The sequence below is a fragment of the Tetrao urogallus genome (genome assembly GCF_951394365.1).
Source record: "Tetrao urogallus genome assembly, chromosome: 4".
In the NCBI taxonomy this organism is placed as follows: domain Eukaryota; kingdom Metazoa; phylum Chordata; class Aves; order Galliformes; family Phasianidae; genus Tetrao; species Tetrao urogallus.
In genome coordinates, this window is record NC_136817.1 from 38330304 (window position 1) to 38350568 (window position 20265).

At 43.1% G+C, this 20265-nt stretch overlaps 1 protein-coding gene across 1 annotated transcript in view; it reads right to left on the reverse strand.

Annotated features, from left to right (window-relative positions):
• MCUB (mitochondrial calcium uniporter dominant negative subunit beta) overlaps positions 1-18717 on the reverse strand; it is a gene marked incomplete at both ends in the record, with an annotated part of 28684 nt that extends 9967 nt beyond the window's left edge. Inside the window, one exon of the mRNA XM_079534574.1 lies at positions 18406-18717. Coding sequence (XP_079390700.1) covers positions 18406-18717 — 312 coding nt within the window. The remainder of the gene's footprint in view (positions 1-18405) is intronic.
• Between the last annotated feature and the right edge of the window lie 1548 nt (positions 18718-20265).

The window sequence follows — 20265 nt, forward strand, 5'->3', positions numbered from 1 at the left end:
AAGAATTTTATTTATATATATATATATATATATGTATATATATATATATATATATATTTCCTTATGAAAAAGTTACCTTGAAATTCTACCAAAAAAAAAAAAAAAAAAAATCACCAGCAGACTCTCTAAGAACACAGAGAGCACCAATGGCTTTATTTCATTTTGGCTTGCCATTCCAAAAGATTATAAAAATAATCTGAATCAAAATGCAGCTGGCCATATTTGAAACCATTTTGACGTGGCTTACAGAAGCGTCAGATGATACAGCAGTTTTGTTATTTCAACAGCAAAGACAGTGTGCTATCCCACAGCTGCCCACTCAGCTGTACTTTCCAGCGCAGGGCTTGCTGTGCCCTTGTGGTCCCAGCAGCACCTCAGCAAAGCTCATCTGTCTTTCTAGTGTCAACACAATGTCAATAGTGCCTCAAGACAAACTCATGAGTGGCCTTTACAAAAAAATACAATGCTACAGTCCCCAGTATCCTCACTTCCTCCTCTCTAAGGTAACAGTAGGAAAATGAAATTAAAAAAACACTGTAATGCAATATGCCACTAAGCATCAGGTTTTTGCCTTTATCTTAAATACGCCGCACTAAATCACAGTAACTAAAAGGCATCTTGCAGCAAGCTCTCCAACAGGCATACTACTGAAACCTACTGACATGTTCCATATTGACTGGTATGGTTTCTGGTTTTTTTTTTTTGGTGTTGGTTTTTGTGTGCATGTTTTTGTTTTGCATTTTGTTTTAAACCTGCAATAAACACAGCCAATGTCCACTTCAGTCTGATTTTTTAAGAGAAGCAAACCAAGCAATCAACTAATTATAGAATAACAAGCTACAATGTGAGAGTCAACTATCCCCAGACATTTCAGAAAGGCTGAAAACCAAAGGAAACACAGTATTTCCTTTTACTATTTTCGTAAACCTTCTTCCCTTTCCCTTCCTACTGAGGAAGGAGACCTAGAAGTCTTTTTGCATCCAAAGTATCAGAAATCTTCCATCTTCATCCAGTTTCAGTCGAGTCTAGCCGTCCAAAAAGCACTATTGTTCCCAACCTACCTCCTTTGGAACAGAAGGAAGGATATAACACCTAGAACTAAGGTTGCAAACCCAAGAGGCTAACATTTGAAGAGAAAGGGATTGTAGCATGGAGAATGTGCTTGTGTTTTATCAAAAACAAAAGCAAATCTACTCTGAGAGCTGCGCCATCTGCTCTCTAACAACACACAGTGAAAAGAGCGGTCTGTCAGCACAGACGGGACTTTTCATTTCGCCCACTGAGTGCATCTTAGCTCTTGTGCTGTGCTTTCTTGATAGAAACCCCAACCCAAAAAACGCTGCAGTATTTGACTTTAAGGATAACAAGAGAGACTTTGTTTTAAAAAATACACTTATAATGTATCTTATTAGATAAGAAAATGGACTAGCTGAATCTTCTCCTACAAAGGTTCAAGAAAGTGCACATCTTAATGCATACAGCTGCTTTCATATCTCTCAGAAACATGCTTCTATTCATCTCTAGGGGAAATAGTAATTCTTCAAATTGCCAGTCAGGAAGAATCTTGTTTATATTGCAGAGATAACAGAAGAGAAATAACAGGGTGCAAAGTCAGATTAATATGATTGCAGCTTTATCACAGTTTTAGCCAACTCCTGTTTTCTTCTTAAAGCACTTCTCAGATTGAAAGCATTGGGCAGCTTGCAACACATAGGAAAAAAAAGACACTATTCAGAAAACAGAACTGCTTGTCAACACTTCCATTTAGAATGGACTCCTCTGCTTGGAATATAACTAGCCGCACCCGTGCCCTAAACCATAAAAAGCAGGGGTTATCTTAATTTATCTAAAAGAGGCACTTTGCAAAATGTATGAATATTGTTTTCTCAGACTTTTCTTTATTTTAACGATGCCTTAAGGCATTTGAAGCTTGGCTGAGCAAAAGTAAAGTACTTGGGAAATCAGATTGATGCCAGGCTTAAAATTAGCACCTGGCAGAGGTAAGAAGGTGAATTAGAAGCACCAGCAGCAGAGGAGTTCCCAGGGATGTTCCTCATGCCTGATTTTCATTAACTTTGCTTGCAGGTAATGCACTGCCAATCAGCTCTGCCAAGCAGACCATAAAAGAGAAGCAGCTGCTGAGGAAGAAAGGAAAGCTGACAGCTCAACAGCATCGCTGTTGCCTCTTCACCATCTCTCCAGCAAGTTTTCATCTCATCTCCACTGCAGGCACAACCAGTTCCTGCCTACAGAGTAGGTACTTAGCCTTATGTCCACGTCTGCCTTGGCCCCAGCATAATTCCAGGGGCAAGTAGCTGCATGCTACACTACTAAAAAAATTTCTCCTTTTTACCTGCAGCAACATTTGTCTAGATAATTATTGAAACACAACAGACCATTAAAAAAATGCCTTTATAATAAACATCCATACCTCTGTTCCTTCATTTCTTGTTAAAGATCTGCCATAGAACTTGCCCAAGCATTTCAGAAATAGAGTTTTGCACAGGCAACTGTGAACGTGTACTTTTCCAAAGGGAGAACAGTTTTCTTTTGATTAGTTGATGGAAAACTGGTTGGAACGGACAGTCTGATCTCAGTATGCTTTTTAACCAATGAAATCAATGGCATAATAAGGCAAGTAAGCAGATGGCTAATTGCTTTCCTTCCAAGAGATTCTGATGGGAAACATCAAAAATATTTTTGAGGCAAACACTCTAAGAACATCCACAGCCAGTAACCAGAGAACTTAAAAACATAATTTTATAGAAACTGCAACAGGTTTTGTCAAAACAACCAGCACCAGCTGCAATATGTAGAGTTACCCAGCCCACCCACCTGTCTTTACTCTGTATTATAAGGCTGATCATTTATTTAACTTTTCTATTGAGCAGGCAATGAGAATGGAAAAACTGAACTTTTCCAGTACAGCTTCCCAAAGGCTTTTTCTAACCTTTGTTATCATAAAAGAAGCAAGTAAGCCCAGCACAGGAAGATGAAAGCCCCCGTGTGCTCTGAATGGTCTGGCACCTGTGCTGGGATGTGCCCACTGAGCTTTTCCCAGAGCAAACTTGCATGTGTGCTTGCTTGCTGCTCATCCAGCACCTTTCAGATCCATTTCTTCTTCCTCTATTCCTATGTTAATTCCCACAGACAGGATGCCATCCAGAGGGATCTAGAGAGGTTTGAGCAGTGGGCCCAGGTGAACCTCATGAGGTTCAACAAATCGAAATGCAAGATCCTGCATTTGGGTCGAGGGAATACCAACACAATACAAGCTGGAGATGAAATAATTGAACACAGCCTGCTGAAAAAGACCTGGGGGTAATGGCAGATGGCAAGCTGGACATGAGCCAGCAATGTGCCCTCACAGCCCAGAAAGCCTACCATATCCTGAGCTGCATCAAAAGAAGCGTGGCCAGCAGGGTGAGGGAGCTGATCAGATTCTATACCGTCACTTCACAGAATCACAGAACAGCCCAGGTTGGAAGGGACCTCAAGGATCATGAATCTCGATGCTATGAATAATTTTTTTCACTCTTTCAAGAGTCCTTGTAGCTTCTTTAAATAGGATTCAGATGTGGCCACTACATATATCCATGTTCTATGTGCCTCACAGGACATCTGCATCCTTCACTTCCAGATAGATCACCTTATTTTTGTTGACATATAATTATTATGATTTTTGAACATATTCAAGTGACATCACCATAGTGTTGAGATGTAGGGATTACACCTCTACATTTTACCAGTAATTGTATTTTGCTCTACAGGCTTATGATGCCCAAACATCAGTAGGTAGGAGCATCTTTCATAGCCTCCTAAAACACACGGCATCACTGAATTCACAGTTACTTTTGTACTGTCACTTCACAGAATCACAGAACAGCCCGGGTTGGAAGGGACCTCAAAGATCATGAATCTCCAACCCCCCTTCCACATGCAGGGCCACCAACCTCCCCATTTAATACTAGACCAGACTGCCCAGGCCCCATCCATTCTGGCCTTGAACACCTCCAGCGATGGAGCATCCACAGCCTCTCTGGGCAGCCTGTTCCAGCACCTCACCACTCTCATAGTAAAGAACTTGGTGACACTTAATAAAAGAACTTAGTCACACTTCAGTGACATCTTGTTTACGAATAAGACAAGTACAATTTAGTAAGTATTACAAACCATTATATTGGTAGCTCCATTAGGCCCTTGCTGGCTCCTCTTTTGGTTTTGTGAATCATTACGACGTAAAATGGACTATGATGTCTTTTGCACAGACTTCTTGTTTAGAAAGAACATGAATTTTCATGAGTTTTACAAAAAGAATTTGCTCCAAGATGATAAATCACAGATGAAATGCAACAGAGATAATAGCAAAAGGTTTCATACAGCACAAGCATAGTAAGTGCTGAAGGATTCCCCGCAATCAGAAGAAACTGCTTATTTTCTTCTCAATCAAGTTGGCCTCTCATTTCCTACTTTCATTGTATCATGTATGATTATCTGCTTCCTTACAAAACTGCCTATCAGGCAGACTCCAGCTTTTGTCAAATGGTGATAGCTGAATTTCTTTTCTCTCTGCTTTCAAATCCTAAGCTGCCAGCTCCAGGCAGTTTTCAGGCAAATCAGTAAGCAGCATTTTAAAAAAGTCGCTTGCTTTTTGTTTCATAATTAGGGCATTCATACTGCCCTACAAGTAACGCTCACGTGTAGGCAAAGTGGAGTCAGAAGTTTCCAAGAAAATCATTTACTGCCTTTAAAGGACTCAGAGACTATTTCTTCCATGGAAAGGCAGGCAACATCAAATGCCTTCCCTTGGCCTAAACTAGACAGCCCTGAAAGCTACATGGACTGTGCTCCTATAGCTGATCAACTCCTAATTCATTGCAAAATTTTCTTCTAGTAAGGAACAGGAACACCATTTTGGGTTAATCCAATAGTATCTACTTCTGTTTTACTGACAATGTTTATTTGTCAACCTCGCAATCAGCCCCAGGATGCATTCCAGCATCCCAAAGCCCATAGCAAGAAAAAGACCTTGTGTGTTGCCTCAGGTAACAAGCTGGAAGCAAGCAGAAGCCATGGGGCAGCAAGTCCTTGCCAGTTAGGCAGAGGCTGAATCCCAGTAGGAAGCCCCACTGTTTTTCCTTGCTCCTTCCTGCTAGATTTCCAGTAGCTTTACACAGGAGCTTATTAGTTGAGAATCATAATAAGCACGATTAAGAGATAACATGAGATATCCAGAGACAAAAACGTTCATTCGTACCAGCCAAGAACACAAAGACATTCACACTGGGGGAGTGACCATGTATCCCAGTGCCACCAAAGCCCACCTGACCAGTGTGGTCAACCAGTAACAAACAAACTGGCAAGTGAAAGAAAATGATGTCAGCGCAGAATCACAAAGATTTCTGCTTGCCATCTGTTCTGTTTCTCCAGCATGCTGCTGCACTGAATAAAAAAGACAGGGCTTCTTTTTTGCCTATGAGATTAAAAAACAGGAATAATGGCTAATAAGGCTTTCCTTGTTTCATAAATTAAACAACACAAGTTTGCCTCTCTGAAAACAGCCACCAGAAGGAAGGCAGAAGCTGATGGATTTAAATGCCCAGCGCTGCCTGTGCCCAGCCAGCAGGGAGCCAGTGAGGTGCTCATGCACATAGGAATACAGCTCTTCCTCCCTTCCCAGGCCACCAGCAACCAGCATGAAGCCTCCTCAAATGGTCCAGAATCACATGCTTGGGTTTGAGATGGCTCCTCAGAACAGCACCTTTGTGACAGAGGGGTGCACACCATACCTATCCCACTGCAAATCTCTTAGCTTTTGCAGTAAGGTGAAACATTGCCATATGTTATTGCATAGAACTCAAATGACAGTTCTCCTCTACTAGAAATAGCTCATCATTCCTTGTATCTCTGAAAACGCACTACACCAGGACATTTAATGTGGATTTTGCAAACTCTGGCAGCTTGATGTCTTTGTCATGCAGTAGTTGTTTTGTCTCACAACTGTCACTGCAGTAAGCATACGTACCAAAGATACGCAGCAACTTAGCTTTAGATTCACTTTCACAGCCTTCGTCTATTTTGCTAAAGGCAGAAAAAAGCTGCAACAAGTGGAAGTGACAAGCAGAGCACACAGGATTAGCTCAGCACTCAGCTCCCCTCCTGTGGCTGCACAGACCAGGCCCACTCCCCTGTCTGACATTGGGTTTTCCTTCCCAATGAGTTGATGAAGTACAGCTAAAAGAGTAAGCTGTCCTGTAAACTTGAGATTCAAGCTGACTATAATACTGCCATTGAGATGAGTGTGGGGATATTGCCAGGCTTGTAAATGCACATTTGCCTGCAGGCACCTAGCACAGCATGATTCACTTTCTGCATGTCCTTCACAACAGATTCAAATAACGCTGACTGTGACTGTTACAAGATGAAGCCAGACTCAATACATTGATGTGGTCACCCTAAAAGGACAAGATTTTTCATTCTAAATATTTATTGGATTGCTGTCTAGCATAGCTCTATGTCCATCCAGTAAAAAATTCCCACGCTCTCCTTGGGGAAAGCATTTAATAGCCAAGAGCATTTCACTCTTGGAGTCACATATGGAATATCCAAGGTCTCCTTCTCACTTCACCCTTATCCCCAGCCACATGCGCAGTTCCTTTCTGTTTTCTATGCTCTTACCTCTTACGCTTGTTGATTTATGAACTTCTGTAGTTACTGCGTAGGCCAGTTACGTGTATTTAATCCTTACTTTTTTTTCCTAATAAATTAAACTCTACAGCTTTTAACCATTGATACTGCACGTGATTTCTCTTCAATGATCAGCGTCTTTGAAGTAATAGGAAACCTGAAGACAAACACAGTATTTCCCTCATTGTACTATACCAACACCGCAGCTCAAGCAGCAACTTGGTTTTCCAGTAGCTCTCACCAAACATTCAGTGTGTTCTGTACCAGGAATTGGACCTTAACTGCCTCCGCTCAAGAAGCAGGCCCCTTTGCAGCCATATCCTGGAGAAACACGATCCCTGCATGCTTTATCACGCTGGGATACTGAGGAGTGAAGAAAAATGAGACCAGGAGCAGCCTGCTGCAGGTAAATAATTAACTATCAGAACAGTGCCAACCTAATTCCCAGCTTGCTTCTCCTCTCCTACGCTTCAGCATGACACCTTGATGTCTGAATCTGGTAGCACAATGTACTCAGTAGCGCAGGCTGGAAGCAAACAGCTCCTACTAGCAGACTACTTTCTTTAAAACTCTTTGGAGGAGACAGAGGGGTGACATTTCCCAGCTATGGATTAAGTGTTCTCTGGCTGGTTATAGACAAGCTGTTGGCCAAATCAGGTCCCTGTGGCCATAGCAGAAAAGGTCAGCAGAAGGCAGCCCTGAATTCTGGTACCTCCCAGCCCTGGTGCTGTTTGCTCCAGAGAATTGCCAGCCCTCCCCTGTCGCTCATGTGCAGTGACAACCCATAGTTACACTGCTTCCGTCAGAAGAATTGTTTTGGTTTTGATTTCTAAATGAGAATTTCACAAACTGCTATTTCATCAGAGCAATGCCAGGATGGCCCCCCAGCAGATGCCTCCAGGTTCACAGCAAGCCATGGATCTTCTCAGCCCAACAGCTGTTGAAGCGCTGTATTCCCTGGATAGCATGGGACTCGCTCTCCAGGCAACTTACGAACATGAGTAAATTTACTCCAGCACTGGTAGCAAAACAGGCCGTTATGTAGCATTTGGCAGCAGGGGAGAAAAAGTGATGCCCCATTTCTTTTTCCTTCAGAGCTCCCAAACCAGGACTAATACCAGTTGTTTGGATTTACCAATTTGAGGACTTTGACTGGGAAATCCCTGCCATGGGAAATGCAGGACCCCAGCACCAGCAAAGTGCCTCTCACAGGAACAGAGCAACTGGGACCAACTCACACCACCTGCTGCTCTGCTGTGATGAGGATCAGCACTGGAGGGGAGCAGCCTTCCTCACAAACACACAGCATGAGAATTCTTGTAAGCCTTTCCCACATTATAACATCTGCACTGTCTTGAGAAAACAGCATGTTGGACAACCTGCAGTAGCCTGCAGTTAACACCTTTATAACTCAGAAGAGCTTTTCTGGAGTACAAAAGATCTGACTTTTTCAAGCATGGCTTACTGACAATCTAGCAAATGAGCAAAAAAGTATCTAATTAGCAATAAGAGAGCCATGTTTGCAAAGTGCTTATCCTGGAAGAAAATACAAGGGAAAGAACAGTCACAGTCTCTGACACCAAAATATTTTGCTGCAATGTGCTTTTGCTGTCTGCCAGTTCCACGAGGGAAGATCTGATAAGGTTTAATGAACGCACTGAAAATCTCTTCATTCACTTGTTCTGTGGGCATGAAGGGCGCAAAGAGACACACCAGTTTCTCCTTGCTTTCCTCATGTCTGTATTTTCCTTTCATGCAGAATAACACTATTTAAGTTAAGAATCTGCCTTCTTCTGCATCTACATTCACATCTGAAGCCTCTGAAGCAATCTGCTAAATGCTCATTTTTAAGCAGAGGCATTAATGCTACAAAACAATTATTTAATCTAAATGGGATATCCTAAACATCTCTGCATTTGTAATTGTAAAAAGGCCAGAGTACGTGCCACACTGAGCAAAGTGCACCAAGTCAGTAACAACACAAACTACTCACTAAATATTGATAGTTTGAGATAAACACCAAAGTCCAGCAGCTCTGTTTCCACCATCTCCTCTGAATAAGCACCTTTGTTCGACATTTCCCTTCCTCTGCACATGTGTTGCTGGGGCTCAATCATAGTTTCTAGAACTCGCACATGAGATTTTCCTGCTGGCTTCCCCTGGAGCACTGTGCTGCTCTGACAGCAGATCCTGACCCTCTGAAGACTGGAAAAGGTGCTATGTATTTTCCTTAAAGCTCAAATCCTTGAGTCAAGGGATGACACAGAGGTCAGAGCTTCTTCCAAAACCTAGGAGCTACTAGGAAAACCACAAAGGCCAACAGCAGTACCTAAGGGCTTGAATTCCAAGTGTTGCACAGCATCCAAAACTATTAGCACATGAATGATCAACATCAGTCTTCAGTCTTTTTGTTCAAGATTGTTCATAACTTCTGATAGCATCTATTTTATTATGTTATTGCATGTAGCTACCTGCAGCACTGCAGTTGGAAATATTCATAACTTGCACAAAAGCTTCTGTAATACATAAAGAGAACTACAAATTACTGATGGTTAATGCCAAGGTAGACCAGAAACACTATAATGGTTTGTGGTGGAGTGCATACTCGTAAGATCGGCCCCCCAACAAGCCCAGAGTGTATTCGTATTTGAAAGGCAGCAAAACCACATTTTTCATCAGCTGGCGTAGGGAATCCCTGACAACAGTAGCATCCCTGCTCACCAGAGGAGTGACAGCCATTGCAGAAGGCAAGGCAACTGTCACACAAGGAAACAAGCTTTTTGAAGTGCAGAAGAATGGCACTATTGTAACAGCTTGCCCAGATTAAAGCCTTATCAGGGTGTGGTCTATATCAGATTATTCTTGTCATATATATATGACATATATACTTTCACTGTCATGAAGGATAGCTTGGGGTCAGCACTCTCAAGAGCATGGATGGCTCAACAGCTGCAATTCACTTGCACAAGGCCTGGGCTCTTTCAAATGACGCAGCTCACTCACTCACCTTTCTAGGATGCCTACAGTCATAAGCACTGCAAGACTAAGCCTGAAACTACACAGCTCTCTCTAGGCCACAATACCCAGTTTTAATACAGCAGAAAGACTGATTACAAATACTAAGCATGCACGCTTTGCTTCTGGCTAAAGATGACAGACCTAAATAGGAACTACACTTTCATATCCTATAGCATGTCAGACTTTATGGCTTCAGATACAGATTGCTCTCATTTCAGATGACTACAATAAAGAACATCAGAGCACACTCTCATAACTAACATTACAATGAGAAAAAAAGTTATGGGAATCTCATTGCAAAAATCTCATGTGTCCTCATATTAAGGTGAGGCTAGCTCCAGCTTTGGAGGAAAAGGAAGGAAAAGACATCATCTTCTTCAAAATAAACTGCTTTTGCTTGAAAGCCATTGCAACTAGCTGAGAAACTGTACCAGCTGGATTGACTGCAAGTAAAAGATGCTGCCATGGTGCCAGTGCCTGGGAACGTGCCCTGGCAGGAATCTTTCGAGATTTTTATTAGGCCTCTCTCAGTTTTGAGAAGAATAAGCCAAGCTGTGAGTCATTCTGCAGCAGGTCATCTCCCAGATCAAAGCCCCCAAGGGTCCACCCATTCTGAACCTTTCCAGTTCCTTGTGCTGCACCCCTTAGCGAGGCTTATGTTTTGAGATACTGAAATGAGAACACTACAGCTTCCAAAAGTTTTCCAAACCAACCAAAGTTACACTGCCAAAATGTATGCCACAAGTGTAAGCGCTGTGACAGCTGAATAGTCTACAAGTCATTTTAGAAGCAGCCTTTGAGAAAGCATGAAGAAGAATCCAGGATACAGCTGGCAGCATACACAGTTAAACAAGAATGGCTGAACTAAAAGAAAACTCGTATCTAGGTTCCATGAGGATTTAACAACAGGGTTTGGTTACCGCACACAAAAGTTCCTCACAAAAGAGCTTCAATACTTGACTCAGTTTTTCCTGTTTGAGCACGCACTGAAGTGAAACCAGAAGAGAGGCACTTTACCTCCCCTCTGGTACGAGAAAAAAACAGATGGCTCAAGATCACGAGTCTCTGTGTCTCAATCCTCTCACAACTCAGACCCAGATTTCCTGCTTTTCATTACCAATATTAGCACAACACTGCTCTTAAGAACCCACTATTATTGACATTGCATTTTTACAACAGGTGTGTTTCTTCCATCAGGCTTCTATTTTTGCACTCGTTTTCATTTTACTGTTTGCAAACTCCTCTTTCAGCTTCTTTTGTTCTCTAGGGCACGGCAGAGATAGGATTTGCAGAAAAGGAAACTGAGCTACCCTGTAGCTAAAAGCACATTTGCCGTCTTCTCAAACATTTTTAGATACTCTAACACATCTTATACTGTGATTAATTTAAAAATTTGCTATTCACCTGTACAGCTGAGGCTAGCCCAAACCTCTGCCCCATTCCCTAAGAAACACTTCTGCACACAGCCTCTGGTCCACCCACCTACTAACCCACCACTGCAACAAAAGGACACAACAAACTCCCCCTCTGCCCCATAGCTGCAGCCCTCAGATACCCCCCTGCTGTAAGGCCAGGTTTATGCCAGCTATGGGAGAGGCAAGGTGTGGAACATGAGAGCCACCGAGGGCCCTAGGAGAGCAAGTGCTCAGGGGCTATTTAAACCCATTGGTAAAGGTGAGGTTTTTTTGGTTGGTTTTTTTTTTTTTTTTTTTTTTTTTTTTTGTTTTTTTCTAAATAAAGAAATAAATAGAAGTCTGTCTTCCACAGATTGCACTATGGGATATGGCATTGCTCTGCTGAGGGGCTGATTCAAAAAGCAAGAAAAGAATATCAAGTAAGAGAGAGTTTGCAAGAGAAGGTAAGAGGATGAGACAGGTCATAAGAAAAAAAAATATATATAGAAAACTTGAACAATGCCATAGCAACATTGCCCTGTGAACATCACAGCATAAAGATGTCAGCCCAACAGGTGACTGCACCTTCCATGGAGAATATTAGTCTTTTGCACAGCAGAACACTCTGCCCCAAGCCTATTTCCTCATGATATATTATATTTGATTTGCCAGGAAGAAGAGCAATGTAATCTCTCCTCATACATGAGACACTTAAAGATGCTTTTGTAATCTTTAATCAACCTCATGGTCTCTTTCTCTACAGTTAAGCAATAACAGAGAGATAGCAGGAAGATGAAACTGTTTCATTGCTCTGCAATGCAGGTAACATTTCATACAAGAAAACACCTCCTTTCCACCTGACTAGAAAGTGAAGGCTGAAGTAATTTTGATCTGAAATGACCAAAGTGCAAATGACAAGATAATTACTTCAAAATTGCTTATCTGAAATTGAGAAAAAAAAGGTTACAATCTTGTCTGTGTATAATGTATTCAATTTTTCTGTCCTTCTGAAGATGCACTGTCTGCTCATTGTGATAAGCGCAGCTTCTAAAAGTGCAAGTTTTCTGTTTTCAAAGCAAACATTTCCTTTTTCATCTGAAGGAGCACTACACATTCCCTCCCCAGCAGCAGGAGGTTGTGCATCACCACACTGGCACAAAGCTCTCTGTTTACCCATGCACTGTCTGCTGACACTTCACACAGCCACGCACAGCACGAGATCAGTCAGCCAGGCATGGATGAAGAACTGGTTCATGGACCAAAAAGAAAAGATACAATATTTAGCAGGCCAACCAATGTTCATTTTTAATTTCTATTCTCTTCTTCAGCTATTGTGTTATAACAGACATAGCCACTCTAATATGAGAGATTTACCTTACAAGTGATGAACTCGACCTTCAGAATCTAAATCCATACTTCCCCAACCCCTGGGGATCATGGACGTCATGTCACACATTCCTTGTGAGCCATCTATCCTCACAGTGAACAGACCACAAATTCCTCATCTACTCAGTCAGCTACAAATGGCACACAGCAGCACATTTATAGAGCAAGTCGATTCTCCCACACTGCAGGAATTAAGGAGCAGCCAGTCTGGCAGACACAAAACACTCTGTGGATGGCATGAAAGAATACCTGCACCTTGAGGTGCAGTGTCAAGATGATCCAGGACATATGAGTCAGACGAGGATGGAAAAAGTCACAGCAAGTGGCAGGCCTGGGAGCGGTCCTCTGCCCATCCTCCCTGCTCCAGTTCAGAGAGCAAATGGCTTAATTGTTTGTTGGGCTCATCGCTTTAGCTTAGGACACTTAGCTTAGGAGACAGCCTGTCTCTTCCTTTCATCTTCCTGGAAAAGAGAAAGGCATCATACCCCAGAGCCAGAGCTGGTGTTAAATGCCCTTAACAGAAAAATCCTGTAATCAACACTGTATCGCAACAAGGCCCAGAAGTGACTGCAGAACACCTGCAGGCCCAGAAGAGCTCATTGCCTTCTCATCTGGCTGCTTTAACTGTGCTGCCAACCAGCAACCCAATGAGAAATTTGCCGCCGACTTGCAAGTATGCAGCCAGGGTGGAAAAGATCCTGGAGAAATCAACTCCAGCTACAGCAATTCAATTCACTTTCCTATAGCTCATTCCCCTTCAGGTGGAGGAAGACAGTGGAATAAATAAATAAATAAATAAATAAATAAATAAATAAATAAATAAATAAATGGATTTATGTTTAACTACATGCTGAGAACAGGTGTACTGCCTGCTTTCTCTCTAGAGCCAAAAGTCTTACAGGAAGGCCTTCAGAAGGTAAAATCTTTACCACAAAACAAACAAACAAACCAACCAAAAGAAACATCAATCCCTTTCATTCTTCTCCCACCCCTTCAGACATAAGTTATTAGGAGCTTTAAACATTTTACCTTTAAGCTTCAAAACAAGATTTTAACACATAAAAAGAACATCCAAAGAAAAGAAAAAAAAGCATTATTAGAAGAGACTAATGTTCTTAAGACACACACTACCTACATTTGTAAACAGCACTAAGTATTAGAGCTCAAGCAGTGATCTGTGGTAAATCTTCAGAGCATCCAAGGCATTTGCAGAGCAATTTTCTCAGACATTCTCTAGAGGTTCAGTATTAATCAGCCTTTTCACAGGTACAAAAAAGAGCCTCATACAGAGCATTGGAAGGAACAGAGCCTGACTGAGATTTTCCTCATCCCATAAAGCACAAAAATGTACTCACACTTACAGCACTGTTTGGATTATCACAGCACCGCTCAAAATGAAATTGCGGCATAATTTCCTGTTACCTCCTTTACAGTGACAGTGAGCCTCATACAGGTACCACTTCATGGCATGACTCCTCTTATCCCCATTTTAAATTGGAAAAAAAAAACAAACCAAACAAACAAAAAAAAAACAACAAAAAAAAAAACACCAAACACCCAAAACATAAAAACAAACGTTGTCAGAAGGGCTACTAATAGGGAGGTACCTACATATGCACTTCCCGTTGCCTGCTAGATATAAGTAGAGTCACTTATTTCCAAACTTCTCAGAAGCACAGCCTATCACTTTGCTATCACATGAGGATGTTCTTCACAATGTATGGCAAAATAATGAACAGCTAGAGCATGCTTAGAAGTACAAAGGATGATGAATTTCCATGATACAGACACATACCTCCAGTATGTACCTCCTATATATCTATCTCCAACATCTCTCTCCAAAAGCACATTTATCAGAGCAAATGCAGCCGTCTCCCAGTTGCTAGACATGGAAAGAGTAAGAGCAGAAAGCATCCAGCTGCCATCCCCAGTGCCATTCTTTTTTTCTGGCATAGATGCAGTGTCCAAAGGCAATGAAATGAACTAGCTGAGATAGGCACACTTCCTGCAGTAGATGACTACGATCTTTTCAACGGTGAAGACATTTGTAAGTTAATATATGGAAGAGTGAACAGCACTTCCATAGACAGTTCCGGGGTGTGCATGGCATTGGTGACATCCTCCAGTAAAAACACAAGGTTTCTGAATTAGAAAACAAGGTTTGGATCATTAAGCAAACTTACATTGTAAGAAGCAGAAAGAAAAGAGGGCGAAGCTCACTGAATGGTCACAATTTCCAGCTCTCAGCTTCAATTATACCTCATTTTCCAAAGGACCTATGAAGACTGCAAATATATAGCAGGGACAAAGCATGCTTAAGAGGAATACTCAACCACCCAAAACACTCAATGGAAACTCACTTCTGTAGCTGCTGTGATTGCTACTTTGGTGGGGCATCTTGGAAGGAGGCAAAAGTTAAAACATAGCAGGGAAAAAAAAACTGAATTATCCTGTGGCTATTCAGGCACATCTAGATTGATACTCCCCAGACTGTCTAAAACCAAAGGATAAACTGGAAATGAGTAATGCTAAAAGTGGTACAGCAGTCTGGAAGAAAACAAGAGTAACTAGACATCATTAACAGGAAGGACAAAACAAAGTTAGGGCCAGCCTGAAGCATGGTGTAGCCAACAGCTTGTCAGCTGAGAGCATTAAAAGAAACATTTTTGACAGATATGGATGATACTGGGAAGGACAAAACCAAAAATACTCACTGCCCTGCTTTCTGCAGGTAACCAAACCCGTGGTTCCCCAACTGGCTGCAATTTGCAACCAGGAAAAATCCTTTCCTCAGTAACAAGCATACATCATTCCCTAAAACAGAAAGAAAACAAAAACTTTTCACAGGCATATTTGCAAACCCACCTTTCAGCTTACACACAACCTTTATTGTGCAGATATGCAACTTAAGGGAATCCCACACATAAAAGCAGGACATTCTCTGAATTAATGATGTTAAACAGAACTAATGCTTCATAAAACAAACAAAGAGTTTTCCCATTTCAGTTCCTTACTCTCAGTACAAGCCATGCCCCTTGCAGGAGACACTGTCACTACACCAGCAACTCCACAATGCACAGAAACAATTTTGCTAAAGGGGACCGTGCAACTGCAAGGGATCCTGATTTTAAAAAGCTACAGGAAATAGCATAACTGAGGCTTCCATGCCAATAGCAGCTGAAATCCCCAGTGCTGCAGGCAGCCTTATACAGATCTCTGCTGCATGAACTAAACCAGGAATCTCATGTATATGAATGGCTGTAAAAAGCAAATCCATTTTAGCTTCTCCACAGTGCCAAATCTGGTATCTAACTAGATTGCGTTAATTTTTTTTTTTTTAAATCAGCCCTTTAAGTGATCTCTGGCTCAGACTGTTTATGAACAGCCAAGAAAAAAGTGAGCTGAAAATTGCCAGTTTGTGTTAAAACGTCTGTTCTCCATCATGATAGAAAAAGAAGAACTCTTCCTCACAAAGAACAGCAGAAGCAGAGCATTTCTCTGAGCACAGAGTTAACACGTGCAAGGCAAGAGGAAGTGAAATAGCTGGCAGCTCTGAAGTTTCAGCACAAACCAAATAGCTGTGGCATTACAAATCCGGGACTCTAACAAAGTGAACCACATCCTTCTGGAAATAAAATTCTGTGTAGCAATAATAAGGCCTGCCCAAAAAACACAACACACTTCACTTTGTCTGAAAAACTACATGTCTATGTAAATGCTGAACACTTCTCAGAACAAAAAAGTCATGCAATACAAATCAACTCCTATAACTTAAAAACCAACTTGATAAAATTAAGTATGATTTCTATAAACTTTATACTGAAAGCATAGCGGCCTTAATCAGAGCCATCAAAGAAGGCTAGGATTTCGGCTAACAGCTGAGCTGAAAAGCTGACAGTTGAGGATCCTGTTCATGATGGCAATTGCTGTTTCACAGAAAAATTTCAGCAAAAATTAGGCATCCCAGGGTGGCTGATTTACCCCCCGGGTAACTTATTTATTAGTAAGAAGCACAGCATACAAACAGATGTTGTGCTCACACATCTGCTCACCAACACAGTAACTCACAAGCACCTCCATGGTATGTGACAACCCTACATAGCCACCAAAATATCACCTCCAGCTTGCCAATGGAAGCCTATGGTCAGTGCCACAGAAGGTGCCTGGGCACGCTGATCTCCATTACAGCTTGTAGCACAAAAGCAAGCTGAAAAACATGGCACTGGAGCACATCAAGGATGAGTGTGACCAGTGCTGAGCACTCCCGCCCTCCTTTCCAGAGCTGCAGCAAAACTCCTCTCGTGCCTGTGACGACAGAGCAGCCAGCAAACAGAACTACCCAAAAACTTAAATGGGGAAACACCATCAAAGAGCCATGCTAGTGTTTAACTAGTGAGATGAACATAATCTGATGCTTTGCTCAACTTCAAAATCTGAAGATCTGAACAGCTGCAGTAATGTGTTTCGCTACTTGAAATTACACCTACAGGCCATTAATTTAACTTTTATGATAACAAATGCGTTAAGTGCCTGAGCTGCTCTACAGAGGCACATTTACAAATTTGAAAGGTGTCCAAAGATGAACACAGGAAGAGGAAAATCAGAAAGCAAGCCTCATGTTGTCATGCTAACGGCTCTGTAGAAAAGTTAAAACTCTTAATTGCACATATAAAAAGTATTTCATGTTAACTTATTCTAAACATTTCCGCTTTAGAAAAGTCCTCAACAGAATCCTTCTCCTTAAATCAGAGTGTAAGAATTTGACTCCTGAACTTTGTCACTGTCATGTTCCTTCCCACTGGGTGACAAAGCAGATCATTCTCCTGCTCATTTTTCCTCCTCCTCCTCCCCTTAGGTTATGCTAGGATGCTTAGGTGCATCTTCATGAACCTTAATCAGTTTTCAGCTTCATCTCAGAAGCCCTAGAAAAGCACAAAGCTTGCATGCAAAGCTGCACCTTGCATAAGTCAGAGGTGATAAACTGAACAAGCAGCATCAGAGCATGATGAATGGCAGTGTAAATGCTCACTGCAAGAGGTAACACATTTTTAGCACTCCACATTTAAACCTTAAGAGATGAAGGTGGCTAAGCCAATATTTATTTTAATTCCCTTCTTAAGTGTCCTCCTAACACAGCCACGATTGAGCTGAGAAAGCTTCTCAGATTAACAGAGTAGGGCCAAATTAATGCTAGGGAATTCTGCAGGTGACTTTTCAAGCACGCTGTGTGCAGTAATCCTTGTCAAGACGCACACATGGAGGTGCTGGGTGTCTCCGAGTGGCCATGGCACCGTGCAGGCTGCACAGCCCCACTCAGGGCTTCCTTCTGCCTGTCACCTCCTGGCCCAGGTCCTCTTTCGGGCAGACGACAGCATCGTGGTCTGCTTCATCACAGCAACACGATCAAGCGCACATGGCATTTCTGCTGTTAAAACGGTCCTCAGGGACTATGGCTCATCCTTTCCTGACAGACAGCCACAGGCCCTGCTAGCTGCCCTGCCTGGTGGCCTGGGAGCATCTGTCAAGCTGCAGCTCCAGCTGCAGCCCGGGCCCAGCACAACACACAACCCCAGGCACTGCACACAACGAAGTTCCGCAGCAACACTTGAGGAAAAGTTTTGGTTGTTTTTTTTTTTCTTTTTCCCTTCCACTCCTATTTCGTAACAGAGCCCCGTAACTCCCCCACCACGCCCCGCGCCTGAAGAACCCCGCTGCTGGGCCCGCGGGCGAGGCGACAGCCGCGGCTGCGGTGGCGGAGCAGCCGCCGCCTGACGCCGGCACCGAGCGCTCCCGGGCGGCCCCACCAGCGGATCGCTCGCTTCCCCCACCCCCCCTCCCCCCCATCACCGGGGTAACCGCCCCGCCCCGCCGCTCCCTGCCAGCGGCTGAACTTCTCCGAGCGGTGCTCCGCCGAACTCACCTGAGGCTCCGAGAGGGGCGGGAGGTCATCCCCTCTGCCCCGCGCCGCCCGGCCGCCCACCAGCAGCCGGAGCAGCCCGTCGCCCGACGGCAGACTCCGCACCGCCCGCCCCAGTCCCGGCAGCATCGCCCCAGACCTCCTCCTCCTCCAGGCTCGGCTCGGGGCGGGCGTGGGCGAGCCCGAGCGGAGGGCGTTTCCTCCGGCGGTGTGTGCGAGGCTCTTCCTTCCCGCCCGCCGTCCGCCTGGCGGTGCGAGCCCCGGGGCGCCGTCCGCCTGCTGCTCGGTCCTGAAAGCGGATTTCAACAGCTGCATTTATAAACAGGGTGAAGAAAAATCCTGGATTTCTCATACTTGAACGCCTGCTGCTTATACAGCTGATAAATAATAGCCCTTTGTCTCGCACTAGGTGATTTACTAGCTAAATTGCCTGGCGTGAGGGAACCTGATTATTACCAACCAGTGCTTCAGCAGAATAAACGCTGTGATAGCACAGAAATGAACAGCTGAGCACAAAAGAAAAACGTCCCAAACGTCCCAAAGTTCAGTATTTTCAAGTGCAGTCAGTTCACAGCAGCAGAATGATTTGCAGAGCAAACTGCAATTGTCATTTACTGCGTATTAGCTTATCCCACCAAATCTTCATGACCACAAACACAGGTTTTGTGCTCAGTGCAGAGCTCTGAAGCGAAAGGGACCCATGGTGTTACAGCAGGGAAAGAGAAAAGTGCTGGATTCAGGTTTTCTCTGCTGTTGGTAATGTTCATCCACAGCAGTACTGCATGCTACAAAACACAGCTGCACCCCATGGTGATGGAAGGCTCTTCAAAACTGCAGATCTGGAAGAGCATTGCTAACATGGCAGAACTCCAGGGGACTAAGACCCCACACTCCTTCAGCTTCCAGCTGGGAAGAAGGAATGCATGTGTCCCTCTCCAGGAAATGGGAAACAAAGTAGTATGTTGTTTCTACAGGCCAAGAGAGCAGGCAGAACGTTTTACCCACTAGGCCTTGCATTGCTGCCGCATTAAAACAATGCCTTTACATCACTGCCACATTAAAACAATGACCTTACCTCTTTGAAAAACCTGTCCTATGTTTATATTTCTCACCTCTCAGATTGCATCATAAGGTAACTTCTGCTTCACTCTAAGAGTGAAGTATTCTGTGGCTTCTTATTTCTTAACCATTTGCTGTAACTTTGCATCTCATACCTCAAAGCTATCTGCAAAACACTTCTAAAGTAGCACCATGCATAACTAACTTTTGACAAAGAAAATCTATATATACATTTAGCAGTACAAAAGTTTACTAGAGAATGAATAGCAACGCTAGTAAAACCAAGAAAATTCTTGTCCTCTGCTCACAGGGGCCCCATCTGAACCCCTGGTTCAAGCAACAACCAGAAGGAATGAAGGGCACTGACATGGAAGCCCAGGTGCTCCAAGTCCCAGTGGATAGTTCTGACATCACATAAGGAGAAGAACTGGTGTCCCACAGGTTGGTACCTGTCATCTAAGCAAAGCACCAATGAATCCCAAAACCAACCACCTAGAGGGCTGAACCTGATTTCAGGCAAGTCTCACTACTTATCCTTAAGCCATTAATAAACAGCCAGAGCTTTCCAGTCACACAAATGAAATCCAGACTCCTACATTTTCACAGAGAAGGTAGCAAATAAAATTCTTCTGATTCTTTTGAATGGGACGACAATACCAAGGCTATTTGCTGTAAAGACAGCAACTTTTTCCACTAGAGAGAATTATATTCCCTCCACAGGCAGAGAACAAAGATCTGTCTTCAAAACAGTAGCAGTAAATATTAGCTTGCTAATCCTCCTGCTGGGGTGGGTATGTGTGTGTG